Below are 23,443 nucleotides of genomic sequence, written 5' to 3'. Positions count from 1 at the left end.
TAGTCCTAAGTTTTGCCACTAAAGAGCTAAAACACTATGATTTGCTAGTTTTGGCAATACAAGTTCAGGCAATACAAGTTAACCTTACCTGTTCGGCTTTGATAGGCATTGTGTGGTTGTTTTGAGGGAATTATCTTTTGTGGAGTTCTGCTCCTTGTCATCATCTGATGTTGGTCTCTAACAGGTGTAGATGGAGTTTGTTCCTGCCGAGGGGCATTTGGATTACTCTCAAAACTGGTACCATCCAGAGGAATATCCCAGAGTTCAGGATCATCTGTTGATTCATAAACAATGTTACACTAGATTTGTACAAGTAGGGTCCTCCCCAGCTTAAGACGCCCTGCTTGTGTATAATCCTTACATAGGAATGGGCGCCCGGGATGGATTTGCTGGCTGCTGCAGCATTGCAGGCATCTGCCATGTGGGATTCTGATTTGCAGCTGTACTTCCGATTCATGAACCGTTTAGGTTATGAACAGTTTTCAAGAATAGAACCCTGCCAAAACCTACAGAGGACCTGCAAGTGGAAAATCAAAAATCGGCAGCTGTTTAAAGTCTAAAAAACAAAAAGCTTTAAATACGCAGTAGATCGGGCTACAACTATGGAAAGAAACAGGCAAGGCTTCAGGCTGAAGACCCCAGATGGAGTCTTTGACTCTAAACATTAGGCGTTTCTTTTCCCTTAGATGTAGCCTGGCCTGCTTCACCATTTCTGCTTTTATTTCAGTAGATTCCCACTTTTAGTAACTTACTGTGGATGGATTTTGTGTCCAATCCTAACTAAGGGACAGTGGGAAATATTGGGACAGTTAAACTGTCTTGTAACTTTTAATTTCATTATTGGAATGAAAGATATTTCTATTTTTGCCTTGTCCACTTTTTCATCTGAGCTATCCCTCTTATAATTAAGCCTTGCATCAACGAAGTAGCGGCAATCTCTGCCACCTATGTGCCTCTCAAAATGATGAGTGCAATAACAAAAATATATCTACATTGACAACGGAGCAGATATGTCAAAAATTAAAGTTCACAGCAGTTTTTGGGCAACTGGGTAAAATCTCAAGACATTAGAGGTTCAGGATTCTGTACTGCTAATACACATTAATGTATATAAAATGCTTCTTGTAGATGCCTCAAACTTGACAAATGAAAATTTCAACTGATGGTTAATTTATCCGATTTAAAAGTTTATTATAGATGCCTTATATTCTATGTCTCCAATTTATTAAATAGTCCATTGTCGGGTCAATGTGCTGAGCATTGACCAATGTTTAAAACTATGTCAAGTTTGTCGATTGCACATTTAATAACAAGCATGTTTAATTTTTTTTTGTCCATGTAACATATATATCAAACATCTACCAGATGTATCAGTGACCACTGTGGACACATGAAGCAGAGAGAATATGCAAACTCCAGTCAGCACTATAGATCGGGATCACAGCTGGACCACTGTGCTGCCCACACCTGAATATATTGGTTTGATGCCCAAAGACACATTTTATAGGTGTACAAGGCACGTTGTTGCTCAACACATTTCATGGTCCTATATACAATTCCTGTATATTGGATACAATATTGTCAGGATAAAGTTCAACATTTTTGCCAGTGTTCACATTTGTCACATGTTTTGATATTTCTTGATCTGTAAAGTATTTTAAATAAAGGTTTTTTCAAAGTATCTTTGGAAACATGGCATTATCCCACAGAGATAATAATAGTGATCAGTCAATTCAATGAAATACTATTGCTGAACAAATACCTGCTAGTTAGTGCTGCAGATCACCATTTTGGTAGTATTTTTTCAGGTCAGCAGAAAATCCATGGCTTCACCGGCGATGTCAAAATATATGGTAATAAAAATATCACTGCCATCACAACTTATCCACTCAATTAACTTCCCCCTATCAGCCTTCTGGTTCTGACTGCTTTTGGATTTAACATGAGCATGATCAATGTTCTGCATAGAAAGTCTTCAGTCAGCTGCCAATAACTCACGATGCATAATAAAAACCACAAACTTTTCAAAATGTCTGAAATGATAACTTTCCCTTTAATTTTTATTGAGAAAGGATGGAAAACCTACCAGCCAAGAGCTTATCCTGAAAAAAATCAGCTTCATGGTTGACAGGTGTGCTGTGATTAACCTTTGGTGCCAATTTTGACTGTGCGGTTGTCACTACAAGCAGAAAGGAAAAATGATTCCAATCAACACACACAAGTAAATAAATAACAGTCATTTGCAAAGATGCACTATGAAATAATCAGTCTCTGGGAAAGTAGTTTACAGGTGTGATAAATTCTACACAAAAGCATTGGAGATAGGTAAAACAACAATAACAGCAAAAACATTTCCTTTATGGATCACGGTTAAGGTTAATTACTTTAGCACATGAGCTAGGCTGAAGAACAAACGGTGTTAAAGATTGGAAGCTGGATTTTGTCATGATTTCCCTATTTAAAAAAAACTTTAATTGGGTAGCAATAACAACATCAAAACATATTCTTTGCATTATGATGAAGAAGAATTTTAATCTTTGGAACATTTTGTGAAAAAGTCATGAATAACAATAGACAATAGATGCAGGAGCAGGCCATATGGCCCTTCAAGAGAGCACCGCCATTCAACGTGATCATGGCTGATCATCCGCAATCAGTACCCCGTTCCTGCCTTCCCCCATTTCCCCTGACTCCGCTATCTTCAAGAGCTCTATCTAGCTCTCTCTTGAAAGTTTCCAGAGTACAAGCCTCCACCTATGAGGCAGAGAATTCCACAGACTCACAACTGTGTAAAAAAAGTGTTTCCTCATCTCCGTTCTAAACGGCTTATCCCTTATTTTCTCTCTCCCGCCTTTCTTAAAACGTGGGACAACATTAGCTATCCTCCAATCCACAGGAACTGATCCTGAATCTATAGAACATCGGAAAATGATCACCAATGCGTCCACAATTTCTAGAGCCACTTCCTTAAGTACCCTGGGATGCAGACCATCAGGCCCTGGGGATTTATCAGTCTTCAGTCCCATCAGTCTACCTAACACCATTCCCTGCCTAATGTGGATCTCCTTTACTGACATTTACTGAAATATATTGTTGGGCCTGATTGCATAAGTCCCAGATCGAAGAAGAGTCCACATCAGGCAAAAATATGGTTTCCTTCCCTTTAGGACATTAATAAACCATGTATCCTTTTTGAAGCTATTCAGCAGCTTTTATATTCAAATGTTCTGGCACCAGCCCATTAGTGATATGAAATTTAGGTTACCTATTCCCTTCTCTCAGTATCAGATTTTCAGAGTAATTTCTTCACTTCAGCATTTTTAGTTTAACACCCATCTCTACCTTCAACAGATTTACAGAACCACCCCCTTGACACATCCTGGCTCCTTCATATTTTAACTATTTCCCAGTGAACTGCACCAAATAAAACTTTGCATCCATTGTACTTCATTGTGATCTAAATTGTTGCATTGTGTGAACAACAACTTCACATTAAAAGCAGATTATGATTAATTAGGCTACTTAATAATTTTTGCATCCATTTTAAAAGATCAATTTTATTTAAAATTAGAATAATTGAAAATGTAAAACCTATAAATTAAATTTTAGGTAGTTACAATATGTATTAACATGGAGGTTTTGATGGCTTTTATGGAAACAAATAATAGCAGCTTTGACAATTCTGACAGTTCTCTTTTTACATGGGCAATCTCCTGTACCTGGGTAATTGGTTGCTTGTGCTTCACTACAACTACCAGTTTCGTGTGGCTGTGGTTGTAGTTTCTTTGTCATCTGTTCTTTGAACTGTTGTTGGAGTTGCTTCTGTCGAAGTTTCCGTTGGTGTGTGGGATCCAGATCAGTGCTGCAATCTGTGTTGCTATGTAAACAGAGAGCCATGCAATGCAATTAATTTCTTCATGCACTGCTCCTTTTTACCACCAATTCACAGCCACAACCCATCCATCTAACTGACCTGCCTTGTGAAACAAGACCAGCAACTCTGTTTATGATAGCGTTACCATTATCTTAATACCAGTTTAGTATATTACCACATGCAGATATCAGAAAAACTCCAGGTATTATTCACTTAGCAAGGAAACTACAAGGATCTGACATGCAAGAATCTGTAATTATTACTTCTTCTGATAACCAAATTGAAATGTAGCCAAGGACTACAAACAGAATTAAATAAACATTAAGGTTGTGAATGAGCTCTTTTGACTCATTTATGCATGTCAGCTAGAGTTGTTCAGATTATTTCCACTTCCTAGCTCCTGATTTGTGATGACAATAATGCTATTATTAATCTGTATTGATCTCTCTTACCCCTCAGATTTACGTCAATAATATTTCTGCCACCACTAACTGATCTATAAATTACCTGGCCAATAACTTATTTTCACTTTTTAAATCAATGATATTTAATGTCAATCCTGTAGTTTCAATGCAAGTAAGACTTTGATTGTTCTATCCGGGACATATGACAATAAAACAGTCTTGACTCTCTATAGACTAAAGATTGACAAGACAAATCCATTATATTTACTCCCTTGCTTCTCAACAACCAAGGAAAGATCTGGGCTTATAATATTGGATTGATAATTTATGACTGGTTCCATCAGTAAATGATATAGCACCAAAAAAAATCAAAATTCAGCAGGACTGCCACAAAAAAGCTTGTTGTTTCCAGCAGGAAGGAAGTCCTAAGAGATTATGGAACTGGTTTATTATAATAAATGTATTGGTAAATAGTTATTGTTTAATGTGAGCAAACAGGAAATATATAATTAAGTAATAATATATAATATAATAAATATATAATTAAGTAATAATATACAATATAAAATATATAATAATATATTGCCTGTGGAATATATGGATTGTTAATATCTGGAAGGCTATACAACTTAGAATGAACAAACAGCTCAGAGTATTCTAAATGTCAAACAAATAAACTAAATAGTGACACAAAAGTGACACACTGAGTAAATTGCCATGTCTCCAGAGACATTGATCTCTCAATCATAACTGAGCCACTACTGGGGGCAACTCAAAAATGACATCAGCATGCAAATTTTCAACACAGTAATGTACTTTAATTCAGATAGTTAATAGAGCCTTAATGCCAACTTGAGACTCGAGTGCTTGAAATTTCCACAAATACCAACCGGGAAAGGCTGCAATTTCCTCTTGCCACTTCATCTTTCCTGTCTGTAATTTCTCCTTCATTGTCTTCGTTCGGAGGACATGAATCAGGAGGACGCAGAGGTTGGAGCTGAACCTGTAATAAGCTGCTATACCTGGCTTTCCGAATCATGGGTTCATCATCCTTTCTTTTAGCATCAGCCAACTGAAAATCTGTTTGCTTAAAAATATAAAATGACAATGCTTGTATGAAACGCATGCAAGGTAAATGAATCCGATCTGTTGACTACTGAATGGTAATAGTTTCTTGAGATGCCAAGATATTTATCACCATTGTATATCGGTTGAAAGACAACATAAGACAAATAGATCAATAAAATGGCAGATGCTGAAAATCTAATGCAGAAACAGATGGCCGTAAATTGTTCATACTCCCTCATAACAGCTAAACCCATGTTGTGGAGCATTGGGCCAAGAAAATCCTATGTGGTGGTTTGTGCTCAGATAGCTGAATGCAGGTAGAGTAGCAGTGGATCAAGAATGACTGCTTTGATTTCATTGCAATGACCCTTTTGTCAATGTCCACATGTACAGATTTGTGGAATGGACCAGGTATACTTTTAGTTAGATCAACAGCTAATAATACATTGCACATATTTACTGTGAAGTCACATGAAGATTTGCTGAGATTGAGGGCAGTTGTTTTTCAGGTATCTACATCACCATGAACAAATGGCTCTATACACATCTGGTGTTAAGGAAGGCTGCATCATCACCCTGTGTTCACCTCAATGTAGTGCCTCACCTTCACCAATCTACAGGATTTAAACAATATTGCCTCAACTCCAGAAACAAGGTCATCCCTTCCACCATCATTGAGCTGTAGCATGTAGATAACACTTGCATCCATGCATCGAGAAGCAAGGCTCCAAGTCATAGTCAACCTGTCCAATGAAGCATGAGAACTTGCGTCTTATACTTAGTGCCACAAAACAAACGTTTATCAACATGTCCCCAACTGTACAACACTGCCATCCACAGAAAGACTCAAACTTCATACTTCGGGACCCATCTTGCAACTGAGGGATTTTACCATTAAGTGAAAAAGAAAGAAAAACTATAAGGAGACAAAAGTAGTTTGTTAGTTACAGCGAGGATGGAAGAGGAGAGAAACCCTGTTTCTCTTACCACAGATAAGGACTGACCTGCTGGTACTTCCAGCATTTTCAGAATTTATCATTTCACCTTTAGTGCATCAGCGCCCCCTTTGGGAGATTGAAGAAAATAGCATTTAAAGACCATACTTCAAACCCAACACAAAATTCAGTTCATTTGGCAGCTCTCCAAGTGTTTGAGGCTTGGATAGGGTCACACACTTATCTACAGGGTCCTCTCCAAGTGCATGTACCATTCTGACTTGGAATTACATTGCCAGTCCATCCTACTCAGCAGTTCTGTTGGGAGCACCTTTGCCAGACTGTCTGCAGTAGTTTAAGTTAGTGCACTACCATTTTCTCAAAGACATTTAGGGATGCACAATGTCGACCATAGTTGATGATATCCAGATCCTGAAAATGAAATAAATTTAGATCTGAAGAAAATCTAGGCAGTAATCTGTCACCCTGACCCCAATAATAATGAAGTGTTTTGAACGCCTGGTGAAATCCCACATTACTGCCAGCCTCCCCTCATCGTTAGACCCCCTCCAGTTTGCCTATCGCCCCAACCGTTCTACAGAGGATGCCATCTCTACCACGCTGCACACAGTACTCACGCATCTGGATAACAATAACACATACGCCAGAATCCTGTACATTGACTTCAGCTCAGCGTTTAACACCATCATCCCACAGAGACTTGTGGAGAAACTAACCCTGCTGGGCCTCAACACCACCCTGTGTCACTGGATCTTGGACTTTCTGACAGAGAGACCGCAGTCAGTCCGTGTTGGCAAGAACACTTCAGGCTCGATCACGCTGAGCACCAGCTCCCCTCAAGGCTGTGTGCTCAGCCCGCTGTTGTTCACATTGCTCACACATGACTGTGCTGCCAGATTCAGGGACAATAAGATCATAAAATTCGCGGATGACACAACAGTGGTGGGACTCATCAGCGGAGATGACGAGTCAATGTGCAGGGAGGAAGTGGAACAACTAGTGGACTGGTGCGGCAATAACAATCTAGAATTAAATGTCGACAAAACGAAGGAGATGGTTGTCGACCAGGAGGGCGCAGCCAAAGCATACACCCCTCAACATCAGTGGCACTGCAGTGGAGAGAGTGGAGAGCATAAAGTTCCTTGGTGAGCAAATTACAGACAGCCTCACCTGGTCCAGGAACACCACTGGTACCGTCAAACGGGCCCATCAGCGACTGCACTTCCTGAGGAAACTAAAACAGGCCTCACTCCCCACCAACATCCTCAGGACTTTCTACAGGGGTACGATGGAGTCTGTACTCACGTACTGCATAAATACGTGGTACTCCACCTGCAACTGCTCGGACAGGAAGGCTCTGCAGAGGGTAGTGAGGGGAGCAGAGAGGATCATTGGCGTCTCCCTACCCTCGGTACAAGAACTGTTCCAGAGCCGCTGTCTGAAAAAAGCTCAGAGAATTGCTAAGGACAAACTGCACCCCCTCCACATACACCTGGATCTCCTGCCATCAGGCAAGAGATATCGAAGCATCAAAGCCCGGACTACAAGACTGCTAAACAGCTTCCTACCACAGGCTGTGAGGCTGCTAAACAGTCACTCTGTACTCAGTCACTTGATTCTGCGGCTGGCACGGACACTTTAATAACTGGCACTGGCCACTTTAATAACTGGCACTGGCCACTCAAATCAGCTGCCCCGGACATTTTTATGATTGGTTTATTGTATTTTAACGTTGTGTTTTACCTGCTTTTAACTATTTATTTATACTGTTCCATCAGGGACTGGATTGTTTTTAGTGTTATTATGTGTGAAACGTTTTAAATTTCATGTGCGATGCTCCGCTATTCCCTGGGAAACGTCTTTTCATTTTGCACTGTACAACTGTTGCTTGCAAGATGACAATAAAGGTTGATTTGATTTGATTTGATTTAATCCCAGTCTTGGATAGGAACCAATATTTCACAGCTAAGAGGAATGTCAAATAAAGCATGATAGACACAAAATGCTGGAGTAACTCAGCGAGACAGGCAGCATCTCTGGAAAGAAGGAATGGGTGGTGTTTTAGGTCGAGCCCCTTCTTTGAAACAATCTGGTATAAGGTCACAAGGAATAGGAGTAGAATTCAGCCAATCAAGTCTACTCCACCATTCAATCATGGCTCATCTATCTCTCCCTCCTAACCCCATTCTCCTGGCTTCTCCCCGTAGCCTCTGACACCCATTCTAATCAAGAATCTATCTATTTCTGCCTTAAAAATATCCACTGACTTGGCCTCCACAGCCTTCTGTGACAAAGAATTCTACAGATTCACCACCCTCTGGCTAAAATACATTTCTCCTCATCTCCTTACTAAAAGAACGGCCATTAATTCTGAGGCTATGACCTCTAGTCCTAGACTCTCCCACTAATGGAAACATCCTCTTCACATCCACTCTATCCAAGCCTTTCACTATTCTGTATGTTTCAATGAGGTTCATTCTTCTAAACTCCAGTGAGTACAGGCCCAGTGCTGACAAACGCTCATCATAGGTTAACCTGCTCATTCCTGGGATCATTCTTGTAAACTTCCTCTGGACCCTCTCCAGTGCCAGCACATCCTTCCTCAGATATGGTGCCCAAAATTGCTCACAATATTCCAAATGTGGCCTTATCAGCACCTTATAGAGCCTCAAAATTACATGTTTCAGAAGAGGAAAGTAAATATCATTATAAACAGGCTGCTGTTACAAAAACTGATTCTTAAGTTTAAAAAAATGAATGAAGAGAAAGAATGAAATAATATCACTCAAAATTCAACCAAAAGACGACTTGTAACAGCAGCTTTTTTAATAAAAGGACCGATAACCTGCTAAATACATGGGATAGCAAACAAGAATGATTACATATGTACCTCAACTATTTAATTAGTTCAAGGTACAATATTAAATGGAAAAGATAGTCCCTTTGATGTGATTACTTGATTCATCAGGAAAATCAAGCTGTCCATGATGCAGGAGAAGAAAACCAGCTCATAATTTAATCTTAAATGTCTATATTTTCTTTGATTTCAGCCTAAAATGTCTTCATTCTGCTTGGGGGAATGAAACTCTGATAGTTTACAATGAAACTGAAATATGGAGGCTGAACCAGTTATGGTTTCATGAATCACCATTTAAAGCAGCAAAGAATATTGGCTGGCACTTGCCGGCAAATGCTAATGGTTCTATATGCAATTAAACATTCCTCAGCCTAAATAATTCCTGGATGATACCAAATAATTAATACCGAATGATTAATGATTCCTGGATGATACCGAAGGCCAAACCTTGCTGTCAAGTTTTGCTGGCAAATCTCTGACTACCATTTGACTTTGGAATCCAGTAGTAGAATACCTGCTGCTCCGCTTCCTGGAACATTTTGCGTTTTACTCGATTCTGGCTTCTGCAGTTTTTTTGTGTCTCCCAATCACAGTTCTGTATTTTCACACAACAATTATTTTAAAAGGGTGCTGCAAATAAATCCTCACCTGCTTTGGTAGTTTATTAACCATTCGCAGGTACTCCTTATCCAGAATACAATTACCCAAGGCATTGCCAAAAGATCTGAAATGAAAAACTTAATTAATGTGAGGATTCTAAGTTACACTGCTACTAACAGAAAGGTAAAAAAGCATCGCCAATTTTCTTTCGATGTGCATATTAACTGTACATATTTTCTAACTGACCATTATTTCATTCATTATTCTGTGGTCAATTGTTCAGACTGTCAACAGTAGAGGTGAATAATAAAGTAACCCAGATAAGGTAACAAATGGAACAATGAGCTCCAAGTAGAGCAATTATTTTCCAAAATTATATTTTAATGGCGTGTTAAATGTTAGCTGCTGAACATCTATCCTTGTCTCTCACTTTCCCCTCTTCAATACATCAATCATTAAATTTTAACCAAGCTATTATCTCCAAAGTTACAACAGTTTATTATTTATTAAATATTTTAGTTAACATGCAGACAATTAAAACATTTCCCTAAGGATATATATATAATTTAATTAACTAGGCTGGGGGCCGAGCATCGAAAATGTGTCTAGAATTTAACTTTTGTGACCCATGTCTGGGAACTACTTGAAATTTTGCACAGATTTAGATAAAATATAATTGAGAAGGAAGTCATAACTCGTCAGTGGCAAAAGTTGCACATTAATTAATTAAGCTAATTAGAAAATTAGATCGAAAAAGTAAACGCCATCTATTGTTCAATGCTCATATTACTCCATGGGGAGCCTAATTCCGTACTGCTGTCTATTTAAACCATATATTTGAGACTGAAGGTAGACAAAAATGCTGGAGAAACTCAGCGGGTGAGGCAGCATCTATGGAGCGAAGGAAATAGGCAACGTTTCGGGCCAAAACCCCTCTTCAGACTGATGTGAGGGTGGGGGGCCAGAGGGCTAGAGGGAGAGCTGAGAAGGGGAGGAGACAGTAAGGACTACCTGAAATTAGAGAAGTCAATGTTCATACCGCTGGGGTACAAATTGCCCAAGTGAAATATGAGGTGCTGCTCATCCAGAAAGGTCGAATACGGAATGGGAAGGGGAGTTGAAGTGCTGAGCCACCGGGAGATCAGGTTGGTTATTGCGAACCGAGCGGAGGTGTTTGGCGAAGCGATCGCCAAGCCTACGCTTGGTCTCACCGATGTAGATCAGCTGACATCTAGAGCAGCAGATGCAATAGATGAGGTTGGAGGAGGTGCGGGTAAACCTATGCCGCACCTGGAAAGACTGCTTGGGTCCTTGAATGGAGTCAAGTGGGGGGGGGGGGGTAAAGCGACAAGTGTAGCATTTCTTGCGGTTGCAAGGGAAAGTGCCTGGAGAGGGGGTGGTTCGGGTGGGAAGGGACGAATGGACCAGGGAGTTACGGAGGGAGCGGTCTCTGCGGAAAGCGGACAAGGAAGTAGATGGGAAGATGTGGCAAGTGGTGGGGTCACGTTGGCGGTGGCGAAAATGATGGAGGATTATTTGTTGTACGTGACGGCTGGTAGGGTGGAAGGTGAGAACTAGGGGGACTCTGCCATTGTTACGAGTGGGGGGATGGGGAGAGAGAGAGCAGTGTCACGGGGTATCGAAGAAACCCTGGTGAGAGCCTCATCTAACCCCCGTTCCCTGAAGAATGAGGACATCTCCGATGCCCTGGGAGCAGATGCGGCGTAGACGGAGGAATTGGGAGTAGGGGATGAAGTCCTTACAGGAAGCAGGGTGGGAAGAAGTGTAGTCCAGATCGCCATGGGAGTCAGTGGGTGTCGGTCAGAAGTCTTTATCACCTGCGATGGAGATAGTGAGGTCCAGAAATGGTAGGGAAATGGTCCAGGTGTATTTGAGTGCCAGATGGAAGATAGTGGTGAAATGGATGAAGTCAGTGAGTTGTGTGTGGGTGCAGGAGGTAGCACCAATGCAGTCGTCGATGTAGCGGAGCTAGAGTTCGGGGATAGGGCCCTGGTACGTCTTGAACAAGGATTGTTCGACGTACCCTACAAAGAGGCAGGCATAGCTAGGGCTCATGCGCGTGCCCATAGCTACGCCTTGTATTTGGAGGAAATGGGAGGAGTCAAACGAAAAGTTATTAGGGGTAAGGGCCAGCTCCGCTAGGCGGAGGAGAGTACCAGTAGACGGGGATTGGTTAGTTCTCTGGTCGAGGAAGAAACGGAGGGCTTTGAGACCCTCCTGTTGGGGGATGGAGGTGTAGAGTGACTGAACGTCCATGGTGAAGATGAGGGAATGGGGGCCTAGAGAACGGAATTCCTGGAGACGACGGAGAGCGTGTGAGGCGTCTTAAACATAGGTAGGGAGGGATTTAATCAGGGGGGGTAGGATGGAGTCGAGGCATGTGGAAATAAGTTCGGCTGGACAAGAACAGGCAGAAACGAAGGGTCTGCCAGGACAGTCTGGTTTGCGGATTTTGGAGAGAAGGTAAAATCGGACCGTGCGGGGCTGGGGGAAAGATGAGGTTGGAGGCTTGGGAGCCGGAGTTGATGAAGTCAGCGATGGTGCTAGAGATAGTGGCCTGGTGCTCGTCTGTGGGGTCATGGTCCAAGGATGGTCCGGCTCCTGAACCAGCCTAATTAATGGATGAAAGCAGTTCCTGTGGGTTCCCTGTTTACTGAACCCCACTGACTGCCAGTGGGCAGAGTGGAGGTCACGGCAGTAGTGGGACTGGAGCAGTGCCAGGCTGGGGGAAGGCTAAGGCATCTTCCATGAGATAAAAATGCCTAACCCTCACTATCCCCCCCCCTTCCAGAGCTGCCCACGGCTGGAGCTGCTTTGGGTCGGCTGCGGGCTCCGTACATGTGGCCCCTCAGCGCGTCCACCTCGGCCAGCATGGTAGGGAGCACGCCGCCCGGGCCGCTTTCAGCATCCCGATAGCGCCGGCTCCGTCAGTCCGCCCGCTTGCTCGCTGCAACACTGGCCTACCGACAGCCCGACCGATCCTTCACAGCATCCACCGGCCTACCGACAGACCCCGGACAGCCCGACCGATCCTTTGCAGCATCCACCGGCGGCCCGACAGCCCGACCGACTGACTGACCGACCTGCTGACTGACCCTAATCCTACCTCTACATTTTTATTTATCATTTTTATTTAACAGTTCACATCATAACATTACAAAGATAAATCAATTGTAAAACAAAATTATCAGCAAGGTTAGCATTACCTTTATTCCTTTGAAACCTTGCTATTGTTTTGATGTAATTAGGAGGCAGCCAGAGTGCTCGCTGCCTCGTTACCATGAATCAAAGCGCATGAAAGGTCAATTGGCGTCCGACGCAATGTCAAACGTGCATTGATTGGACAATTACTACTTGGAAAATTGGAGGTTTGTCTCATATTTTTAAAATATATGCAGGTTTTGTTCTTGACGAGTTTCAGGTATGATCTCTATATTTTTACACAATATGTTAAAATTTCAGGTAGTTACGTGATTCGGGTCACAAACTTAAACGAAAAAGCACCTAGGCCCACAGCCTAAACATGATTCAACAGTTTTAGATCAAATAATTGTTCATTACCTCAAAGATCGCTTCAGTCCATCAGTAACCGCCTCCTTCCTGGCCTTCTCCAGGGACATTGCCTTGGATTTCAGTCCTTCACTCACTCCATAACCAACATCTTCATGGAAACACCCATCCTGATTGTCACCAAAGTGTCATACTATTAAAATGCATGCAACATTTACATTATTACACACAATATAATTAAAACCAAAATCAGTACATTTTTCATTTTCTTGCATTTTGCCAGATAGACAGACCAACATTAAACAAGAGCCACTTATACCTTGAGTTGGACCTTTATAAACGCACTGACGCCCACATAAAATTTGCCATTAATGAGATCCACAAAATCTGAAATAAATCAAATAACTAAATTAATTCAAAAACAAGTATAGATTTATGGTTACACCCAACCATGTAGTTCCTAATCGTTATGTTACGACGATTGAAAAGTTTACTGGATACCGTATTACTTGGTAAGGTTGGAACAAAATGTCTGACCTGACAAATATGAAAATAGTTTAGAAATTTAACAACCCATTTCCACAATTCTGGTATGAACCCAAAATCAATAATGCTTCAACTCCCAAATATCCATTTAAACTAAACTAGTCTTACTTACCAACATTTTGTTGTGTGATGGAATGGGACCAACCATTATATCCAAAGAGTTCATTAGCGAGGTTGACAACCCTATGACCCTCGATGTAGCAGACCTGATAATATAGCAATTAGAGGAAACAAATTATTGTTGTCGTAAAATATTTACACAAAAGTGGGAAAGATCACATATGAATGGGACTTTATAAAATATATATTTTTAGAACTTTAGAATAACTGATTTATTGGTTGATCTATTATGCCTGCAAAGCTACAGCAGTGAGAATTGCATAGGTCTAGTTAATATACGGTGAGTATAGAATAAACACTTGACTAATGGAAAAGTATTATTTATGGGCTGATGTCAATGTAAGTGAAAAGTATTTTGCAACTAATCACACTAACCTGACAGTAAACAGTGAAATGAAAATGATTTGACAGGAATGTAGAGCCTAGAAATGCAAAAAACACCAAATTCTGAAGCATGAATAGGCAAAATATGTTTCAACAGGAAAATTAAGTGGGGGACAAAGAAGCAAACAAAATAAGGTCATAAGTGATATGAGCAGAATTAGACCATTCGGCCTATCAAGTCTACTCCGCCATTCAATCATGGCTGATCTACAGTATCTCTCCCTCCACTCCCCATTCTCTTGCCTTCTCCCCACAACTCCTGACACCTGTAATAATCTCAAGAATCTATCTCTGCCTTAAAAATGTCTATTGACGGCATCCACAGCCTTCTGTGGCAAAGAATTCCACAGATTCACCACCCTCGGACTAAAGAAATTATTTCTCATCTCCTTCCTAAAGGAACGTCCTTTAATTCTGAGGCTATAACCTCTAGTCCTAGATTCTCCCACTAATGGAAACATCTTCTCCACATCCACTCTGTCCGTGACTCTCGCTATTCTGTATGTTTCAATGAGGTTCCCCCTCATTATTCTAAACTGCAGCGAGTACAGGCCCAGTGCCGTCAAACACTGCCATTAAAATCACCAAAAGCATGTTAGAAATCATCACTCATGGTTCTACAAAGTACTGATTCTGTTTGTGCCTTCAAATATGCACTCTCTTCGAGATGATAATGAAAACTACACTGGCATATTGAAGAGAAACTGAAAATGCCAGAAATTCTCAACAGGTCAGGTCACATCTGCGAGATGTTTCAGATCATGGACGTTGCAAGCAAATACTGACATGGGTTAACAGTGCAGTGCAAGTTTAACATTCTTGTTTAGGAATGATCCAATTTCTAAGTACAGGTATTTGGATTCCAGGAATTTAGATTCTCAAGCACAAGAATATACTCGGCCTATAATATTTTTGTAAGAGCAAAGAAAACAGGCCCAGACACGTAGAATTTAAGCAAATATGCCAAATGGAGCAAAACAGAAAGCAAGACTGGCAATCAAACAGAACAGCAAGACCCTGACAGTAAATAGTGCAATGAAAATGATTTGGCAAGAAATTAGAGGCCATAAGAACAAACAAAAAGAATTAAAAATAACTAGCATAAATATGAAAAAATAGCTGAAATAAATAATGTGAAAAGTGGGGTGAAAGTGCCAAACAAATAAAAGAAAAACATCAACAATGTTAAAATCATTGCTCCATAATTCTAGTTTTTCTGTGAAAGCTGCCAATTGTTCCAAGCGACATCTAGTGGCAAGTGCAAAAGACGACAAATACAAGTTTTTTAAAGGACCAATTCGACCTGATTGTACCCAGATTCTTGAACACCAGTATATTGTGTACCAGAATGTAAATGTCCCAAATTAAATAACTACACCTATAAGTGGATCACAACTAAATACTTGAATTCAGTTTGAACTAGTGTAGACAAAATTTTCAATCATCAATGCAAAAAATATATAAATATATATTTGAGTGCATAAGGTTTTGTGTTCCTTGAGAATCCATGGGAAAAAGATGGGCAGATGGAGTGTAATATATGAGAGGCAAGATTATCCATTTGGTAGGAAAAAAGAGGAATGTTGTTTAAATAGAGACCACAATCGGATTGCAATGTTCCCTTATGAAACTTAGTTAACAGACACTTGTCTAATTAATAAGGCAAATGTAATGTTGACCTATCACAGGGTATCGAAGTAGGGAAGTCTTGATACAACTATAGAGAATTTGTAACAACAACATATCTGGAGTAAATGCTTACCATTTTGGACTATTTAAGAAGGTAAATTCTTGCTTTGTGGGGATCCTTGCACTCACCCATGGGAAACATTACTGGATACCAATGCCCATTCTGAAAAACAACCATTTTATCCTTGCTTGCCAATCTCTTTCCTTAAACTTGTTATTCATCCAAGTTGAGACCAACTCTCCTTTTCTACAAAGGTTTAATTTTAATAAACGGTCTTTAATGTGCTATTTTTAAAATTCATAAAAATCCACAAACAATATGCACTCCATTCTATTGATCAACCATCTGTTCCTTCTTCGAAAACTTCAATTACATTGTTAAACACAATTTTCCCTTTATAATTCCAGACTAGTTCTCAATAATTAGTCTAAACATCTCCAAATGCATATTATATTTCCCCCTGATTATTGCCTAACCTTACCCATCACTAATATTAAACTGTTAATAGCTATTAAGCTACTAAGCATAGTTACAAAAAAATTCTTATGTGCCATCTTCAATTTACCAGTTCTAATTGTCTTATGCCCCTGTCCCACGGAACGGAAACCTCTGGTGACATTGCCCGCCACCCAAAAAAAAATCGAGGTGACCTGCAACTTCCTACCACCTCCCACGCATATGTTGAAAACCTTCCTCGACTATGAAGAAAACCTCCTTCGACCTACAGCAACCTCCTTCGACTAATTTGAAAGCTGGATTCGTTAAACTGGTCCGTGATTTAACAACACATGCTTATGTTAATATTAACCTTTTTATCACCCAGTTTTTTTCCACCTTCGACCTCCCGTGACCACCTTCCACTAACATCGCAACCAGCTTTGATTAAAAAATTACCGATTTTTAATACGGCAACCTATTTTAGTCGAGGCCTGTTTTGATTTTGTTGAAATAATTGAAGGAACATAGAAGAAATCTCGACCACGCGGAAACCACTTTCGACCATTAGGGAGAGTGACCAAAACCTCCGGGAACCTCATGGAAACCTTGGGTGCCGGGCAAGGTCACCAGAGGTTTCCATTCAGGTTTCCTAAGTGGGACAGTGGCATTACACTACCACATATCTAGGGAACATTAGATGATTATGGCAAGCCATCTCACTATTTCCCTGAACAACTTGGAATAAAAACTATCCAACCCTAGACACTTACCTGCAAAAGTACGGCCAACCTTTTCAATACCGATTCTCATACCGATATCATTATTCATTGACTAAGATTTTGCTGGGATCCGCTCTACCATGCCAAGTACCGCACAAATTACCCATTAAATTTGCGTTTAGATGTGCATTTTTTTTTAGTTGTCCCAAGTACCGTGCTCTCTTATTAGCTCATTATTCAAATGTAAGTACAGGTGCACAACCTTTTATCCGAAGATCCAAATAACGAAAACCTCCGAATAGCGGCCATTTTTTCGGTCCTTGAAGAAAGGTCCTTGAAAACGTTCACCGAGGGCGGCCTGCAGAGGTGACAGCGGAACCTCCGGTCGGTCCTCGAAGAAAGGGGAACTAAATCCCCATTCATAAAAGAGAAGATGAGGGTATATTGCGCGGGAGGGTTAATAATTGACAATATGCTGCTGCCTGCCTGCTGAGTTAAAAAGTTCCCACGGTAGACTCACGATATACAGTGTTTCGTGAGTCTTGCGTGGGAACATTTTAACTCAGCGGGCAGCAGATTGTCGCTCGCTTCAGTATCACCCCACCTACACCCCTCTGCTTCCCGGCCATGTGTGTGACCCCTTCCCTCCCCTCTCCAGCTCCCCGCCCATTGCACCGGCGCGGGGGCTTTGCACTGTTTTCACGTCGACGATTGCAGCAGGACCGTGCCAGGACCAATTGGACACCGACCACCAGGCCCACCGCAAGCACGGAGATCCCAGAGACCCACAGCCAACAGCAGCCCAGCCCAGCCCCACTCCAACTACAGAGGAACCTGGGTTGCGGATGACGGGGCGCAGCTCGGGGCGTCGTAGGGGCCCATCGGGGAGCGGCCACTCAAAGCCACGCCGGGAGATGTAGGGCCCTGCCCCGGTCTTGATGTTGGAGCCCCCGGCGGGCGCTAGCAAGTCCGCGGCAATTTACAGCCGCGCCGGGCGTTGTAAGGCCCCCCTCCAGGTCACTCTCAACCTCTATGATGTTTGCTCTCAACCCCGTAATTCGGGCAGGAGAAGTCGCCGCTGCCGGTGCCCCGCAAAGCAGTCTCCCACCGGAGACCCGCGAGCTCCCGGTGTCACCATCCACCGGAGTCGGGTCGCAGCAGCTCGCCCCCGCAACTCTCCACGCTCCGAAGCTGGCTAGCTCCACGGAGGTAGGTCCGTAGATCCACAGCTCCCACCGCCGCCCACCGACCCCCAGGCCCACTGCAAGCACGGAGATCCCAGAGACCCACAGCCAGCAGCAACTCCAGCCCAGCCCCGCTCCAACTACAGAGGAACACGTAGGGGCAGAAGCTGATGGTGTGCAAGGTACGTCTTGTTCTTGGGGTGGCGGATGAGGGGGCGCAGCTCGGGCTGTGGGCGAACTGCCACTTGTCGCTGTAGCGGCCAAAGATCATAGAGGAGCTCCTCTATGATCTTTGGTAGCGGCCCATCGGGGAGCGGATTCCTCTGGAGTTGGAGGGGGAGGGGGGTATTGTGCTGTTTGATCGCCCCCTGCTATCCCAGGGACAGGGAGACACAGCGGCTTTTTAGACTGGTGGGCAATCACTTCCAAAGTTCTGCCCACACAGTCAGTACACTTCTCCTACACTGTATTTCATACAAACATTTATTCTGCAAGAAAAAACGACATTGAAGACTCAAACTCGCGATCGAGTAACTGCCAGGATCAAGGCGCAAACTCGCGACCTTGCGGATATGAGCCGAGCACTCTACCACTGAGCCAGCCATTAAAATCTACGCTAAAAAATTTCCATTCCGAAGACCGACAAATTCTGATTTACGAAAAGTGTCTGGTCCCAAGGCTTTCGGATAAAAGGTTGTGCACCTGTAAAATATTTAAGTTAAGTGCCTTTCTATTTTCATATTTTCCCTTTGCCATAATTATCCTCTTCCCTCCCCCTCTCAACTTGACAAATTTACTTTGCATGTTATTTTGTTGTCCTCGTCATATTCTCTTCTTTCTGCCTGTGACGAATAAATTTGACTTTGACTGACTTTGTGTCCAAAATCTATCTTTAAAGCACATTATACAATCCTTTTCCTATTATTCTCTCATTTTATTTTAGCCTTGCTTCATTGAAATGAGAAGTATATAGGAAATCCTTTTCCATTTTCCATTATTTCTTGCCTTTGCCATCACTAACCTGAAACTTGTACCCAAGTGTCATCCCACTGACTCTTAGTCATTTTCCCACACCAGATCCAGCAAATATGCTTCGCAGTTGAGTTGAGAATATGCTGATCAAGGAAGCTTTGAAAATATGAAGCTGATTTTCCGTGGAGGGTTGCTTGTTCACAATTTAAGAGGGTAATATCAGAAATTATAGTGCAAACGAAGCAAAGGGTGACGAAGGGTGGGATGGGGTGACGAAGAAATCAGAGGAAAACGATGAGAAAAATCCGTCTTCATTTGTATCATTTTTAAACTTCCTATGCATAACAATTTAATTTCAGAAAATATTTTAATTTACCTTTTGCCCGCCACCTGCTGGACGTTGACTGATGAATTCTGGGCCTAATCGCCTCTGCAATGCACTCTGGATTGCTTGATATTCTTCAGCTGTATATTGTAACTATAATGAAGAAAACAAATGGAATTAATTTGGTAGAGTTCAGATACTTTATGCATGCTGTGGTTGTTTGAAAGAAGCAAGCTTCATTTCACTTTAAAAAAAATTATCTAATGCCTTAGAAAAGACAGTATTATGTACTGCACAAATGAATTAGAGGACTGTGGTCATATATTTAATCCGAAATTCACCACAAATTCAATTACCTTAATAATTGGTCTTTAGATTGATTCATCGGATCTTGTGATGCTTGTTAGAGACTGGTTTCTATAGAGTAAAATTTGAATCACGTAAATGCTGCTTGGTTACCTTTGAAAAAAGGATGAGCTTCACGATTAAATAATTTACAAATATCCACCTTCTACCTCCAGCACCTAACTGAACAACTGGAGAGATAAAACACTGACCATTGAATCAAACTTGTTTAAGAAGGAACTGCAGATGCTGGAAAATCGAAGGTACACAAAAATGCTGGAGAAACTCAGCGGGTGCAGCAGCATCTATGGAGCGAAGGAAATAGGCAACGTTTTGGGCCAAAACCCTTCTTCAGACTAATTCCATTGTGTACCATGGAATCAAACTTCACAGCCATCAGAAGTGTATTCTGAGAGAAAGGTACAGGAAGCTATGGAAGTAAAACATTTTATTGTAATAAAAATTAAAACATTGTCTGGAATGAATATTGCTATCAGAAGCATTGGGTTTGTTCGCACCAGCATTCAAAATAATTAATGTCTCTCCAGATTAATCAAATTTTAAACTGAAATTATACCTTTTATCACATCTAAGTAGTTCATTAAACTGCATTTCCTTGAATAAATTGGAATGTTTCTGCTGCCAAGCAACTTTCCATGGGCTAAAACAGATGACTTGGTGGGAGGTTTCACTAACCAGCATCATTGCCAACAGAAACACATGCTGCATCAGCCTGCAGGGTTTACAAGTGAGGAAATGGAAAAAGTATGATTTGTTGGATTTAAAAAAATGACTTTAAAGTAATTTATACCTAAAGCATACTGATGATTTGACATGGATGGAGGGTAAAATAAAATGTTGATCTGAATAGATTTTTATTTCCTTTAGAAAGCCATATTATTACTTCTGAACAATTATTGCAGGGTTGTCTAGAAATATTGCATCAACACACTGGCTGGGGATAAAAGCTTCATAATTCAGGGAAACAGTCCTTTGAAAGCAATCCTTTGAAGAGGGTCCTGGTCCAAAACATCATCTGTCTATTTCTTTCACAGATGCTGCCTGATCCGCTGACTACTACAGCAATTTGTTTTTTTACAATGAAAGTTTTGTACATGTCCAGAAAGGAAATCACCTAAACTCGATTAAGTTGTAATTTCATTTTTGTGACTAATGGTGGCGCTGCAGTCACAAAATCTGCCATTAAAATGGGAACATAAATGTTGTCACTGTAATAGATAAAACTATTCTCTGCTCCATAACTACACTTCAGGTGAAGAAGAGATTTGGGTTGTGGCACACTAATCTGCAGATGCTGGAATCTGGTGGGTATTAGGGAACAGGGGGCAGTAAAAGGAAAATGGGGAACCCAGAGTAGGGAGGGATAAGTGAAGAGCAGATTAGATTAGATTATATCCTTTATTTGTCATTCAGACCTTTCGGTCTGAACGAAATGTCGTTGCCTGCAGCCATACATATAATAATAAACAACAAAACACACAATAAACACAAATTAACATCCACCACAGTGAGTTCACCAGGCACCTCCTCACTGTGATGGAGGCAAAAGTCTTAAGGTTACTGTCTCTTCCCTCCTCATTCTCCCTCTGCGCTGAGGCGATATGTTGTTACCCCACCGGGCGATGGTAGTCAGTCCCGCGGCTCAACCGAGCTCCGCGAACGGGCCGGTTCAAGCTCCGCGGCCCGGGGTGGTCGAAGCTGCCGCCCTCCAGTCCAGCGGACGCAGCTGTTGCCGCGGGAGCTCCGGAAAACAGGCACCAGCCTGTGACCTGCGAGCTCCCGACGATGTCGTCCACTGGCCCGCGGCCGAACCCTGGATTCATGTCGTCGTCGCCGGAACGCCGCATCAGCACCGTCACAGCCCTGCGCCGGGCCGCCCTCACCGGAGCACCGTCTCAGCCCCGAGCCGGGCCGCCCTCACCGGAGCGCGTCTCAGCCCCGAGCCGGGCCGCCCTCACCGGAGCGCCGTCTCAGCCCCGAGCCGGGCCGCCCTCACCGGAGCGCCGTCTCAGCCCCGAGCCGGGCCGCCCTCACCGGAGCGCCGTCTCGGCCCCAAGCCGGGCCGCCCTCACCGGAGCGCCGTCTCAGCCCCGAGTCGTGCCGCTGCCACTGGAGCGCCCGAACGCCGCCACAGCTCCGAAGTCGACCAGCCTCGCGTTGGTGAGTCCTGGCTGGCTCTGCCTCCGGAGCCTCGAGGTCGGTTGCAGGTTGGAGGCCGCCAGCTCCGCCATTAGGCCTCAGCGCAGACGGAGGTAGAGAAGGGGGGATACGACAGAAGAGCTGTATTCCCCCGAAGGGAGAGACAGAAAACCATGTTTCAGCGCCCCCCCCCCCCACACACAACACAACCTAATAACCAAAAATTTTACTAAAACAAGACAAAAAAACAACAACAAAAAGTAAAGACAGACGGACTGCAGGCGAGCCGCAGCCGTTCAACAGCGCCGCCACTTCCGGAGGTGGGGAAAGGAAATGGGTGACACTGGCAGGCAGAGTTGAAAAAAAATGTGCAGGAGGGTTGGGGCAGCTGGATAGATGTGAAGGATGGGGGTTTGGGGGAATTAAGATTTTTATTTTGATACCTCTCACTTTCTTCGAATCAAAGGTGAAGCCATGGGCACTCACATGGGGCTAGGTTATGCCTATCCTTTCATTGGCAAGTTTCTCGGATACCATAACTATTGGTGGTTTCCACATTGTCAATGTGTACAAGCCACCAAGTGCCAGCTGGGATCTGCAAGTCCTACCCACCCTGCCATCTATGTGGGAGACTTTAACAGCCACCACCCTGACTGGGGTTACCCAGCAGCGGATCATGATGGGGAGGCACTTTCAGACTGGGCATCCGGATATGACCTTGCTCTCATACACGACCCAAAACAAAGAGGAACATTCCACTCTGCCAGGTGGAACAAGGACTACTCTCCTGACCTGTGCTGGGTCAGCTCTTTGAATGGAACCCATTACCCTGCACAGACCCTCATCCTGGAAGATTTCCCACACAGTCAACACCGCCCCTCACTCATACACATCGGCCTACACCTCCCAGTCATAAACAGTCCAAGAAAGATGCGCTGGAATTTCCGCAAAGCCAACTGGAAGAAATACAGTGAAACTCTAGACCAGAGTGTTATTACCATCCCACTCCACACCATCACTGTAGATGAAGCATACAACCGTTTCTGCAGTGCCATCTATAAAGCCGCCCACAAAACAATTCCAAGAGGCTACCGTCCCCTCTACGTCCCATGCCTGGATGGAGAAAGCGCTGCCCTCCTACAAACCTACAAAACATCAGGGGACCCTGAGATAGCAGAACATCTCATTGAATCACTATCTTCAGCTCGGCAAAGGAAATGGGAGGAGACAGTAGCAGAGCTAAACTTCACCCACTCTAGCAGAAAATGCT

The 23,443-nt window shown here is 42.8% G+C and overlaps 1 protein-coding gene across 2 annotated transcripts in view; it reads right to left on the bottom strand.

The window, feature by feature from the left end:
- Window positions 1–23,443, bottom strand: part of rad52 (RAD52 homolog, DNA repair protein) — a 36,731-nt gene that overhangs the window by 3,516 nt on the left and 9,772 nt on the right. For both annotated transcript variants that reach the window (XM_033037538.1, XM_033037539.1), the window contains exons 2-10: window positions 19,720–19,821; window positions 13,949–14,042; window positions 13,610–13,677; window positions 13,342–13,460; window positions 9,808–9,883; window positions 5,169–5,365; window positions 3,720–3,877; window positions 2,087–2,179; window positions 89–274 (exon numbers count right to left, since the gene is read on the bottom strand). In XM_033037538.1, coding sequence (XP_032893429.1) covers window positions 89–274; window positions 2,087–2,179; window positions 3,720–3,877; window positions 5,169–5,365; window positions 9,808–9,883; window positions 13,342–13,460; window positions 13,610–13,677; window positions 13,949–14,042; window positions 19,720–19,821 — 1,093 coding nt within the window. The remainder of the gene's footprint in view (window positions 1–88; window positions 275–2,086; window positions 2,180–3,719; window positions 3,878–5,168; window positions 5,366–9,807; window positions 9,884–13,341; window positions 13,461–13,609; window positions 13,678–13,948; window positions 14,043–19,719; window positions 19,822–23,443) is intronic.

This window comes from Amblyraja radiata, chromosome 19 (assembly GCF_010909765.2).
Source record: "Amblyraja radiata isolate CabotCenter1 chromosome 19, sAmbRad1.1.pri, whole genome shotgun sequence".
NCBI lineage: Eukaryota > Metazoa > Chordata > Chondrichthyes > Rajiformes > Rajidae > Amblyraja > Amblyraja radiata.
This window is presented reverse-complemented; position numbering and strand designations above follow the sequence as displayed.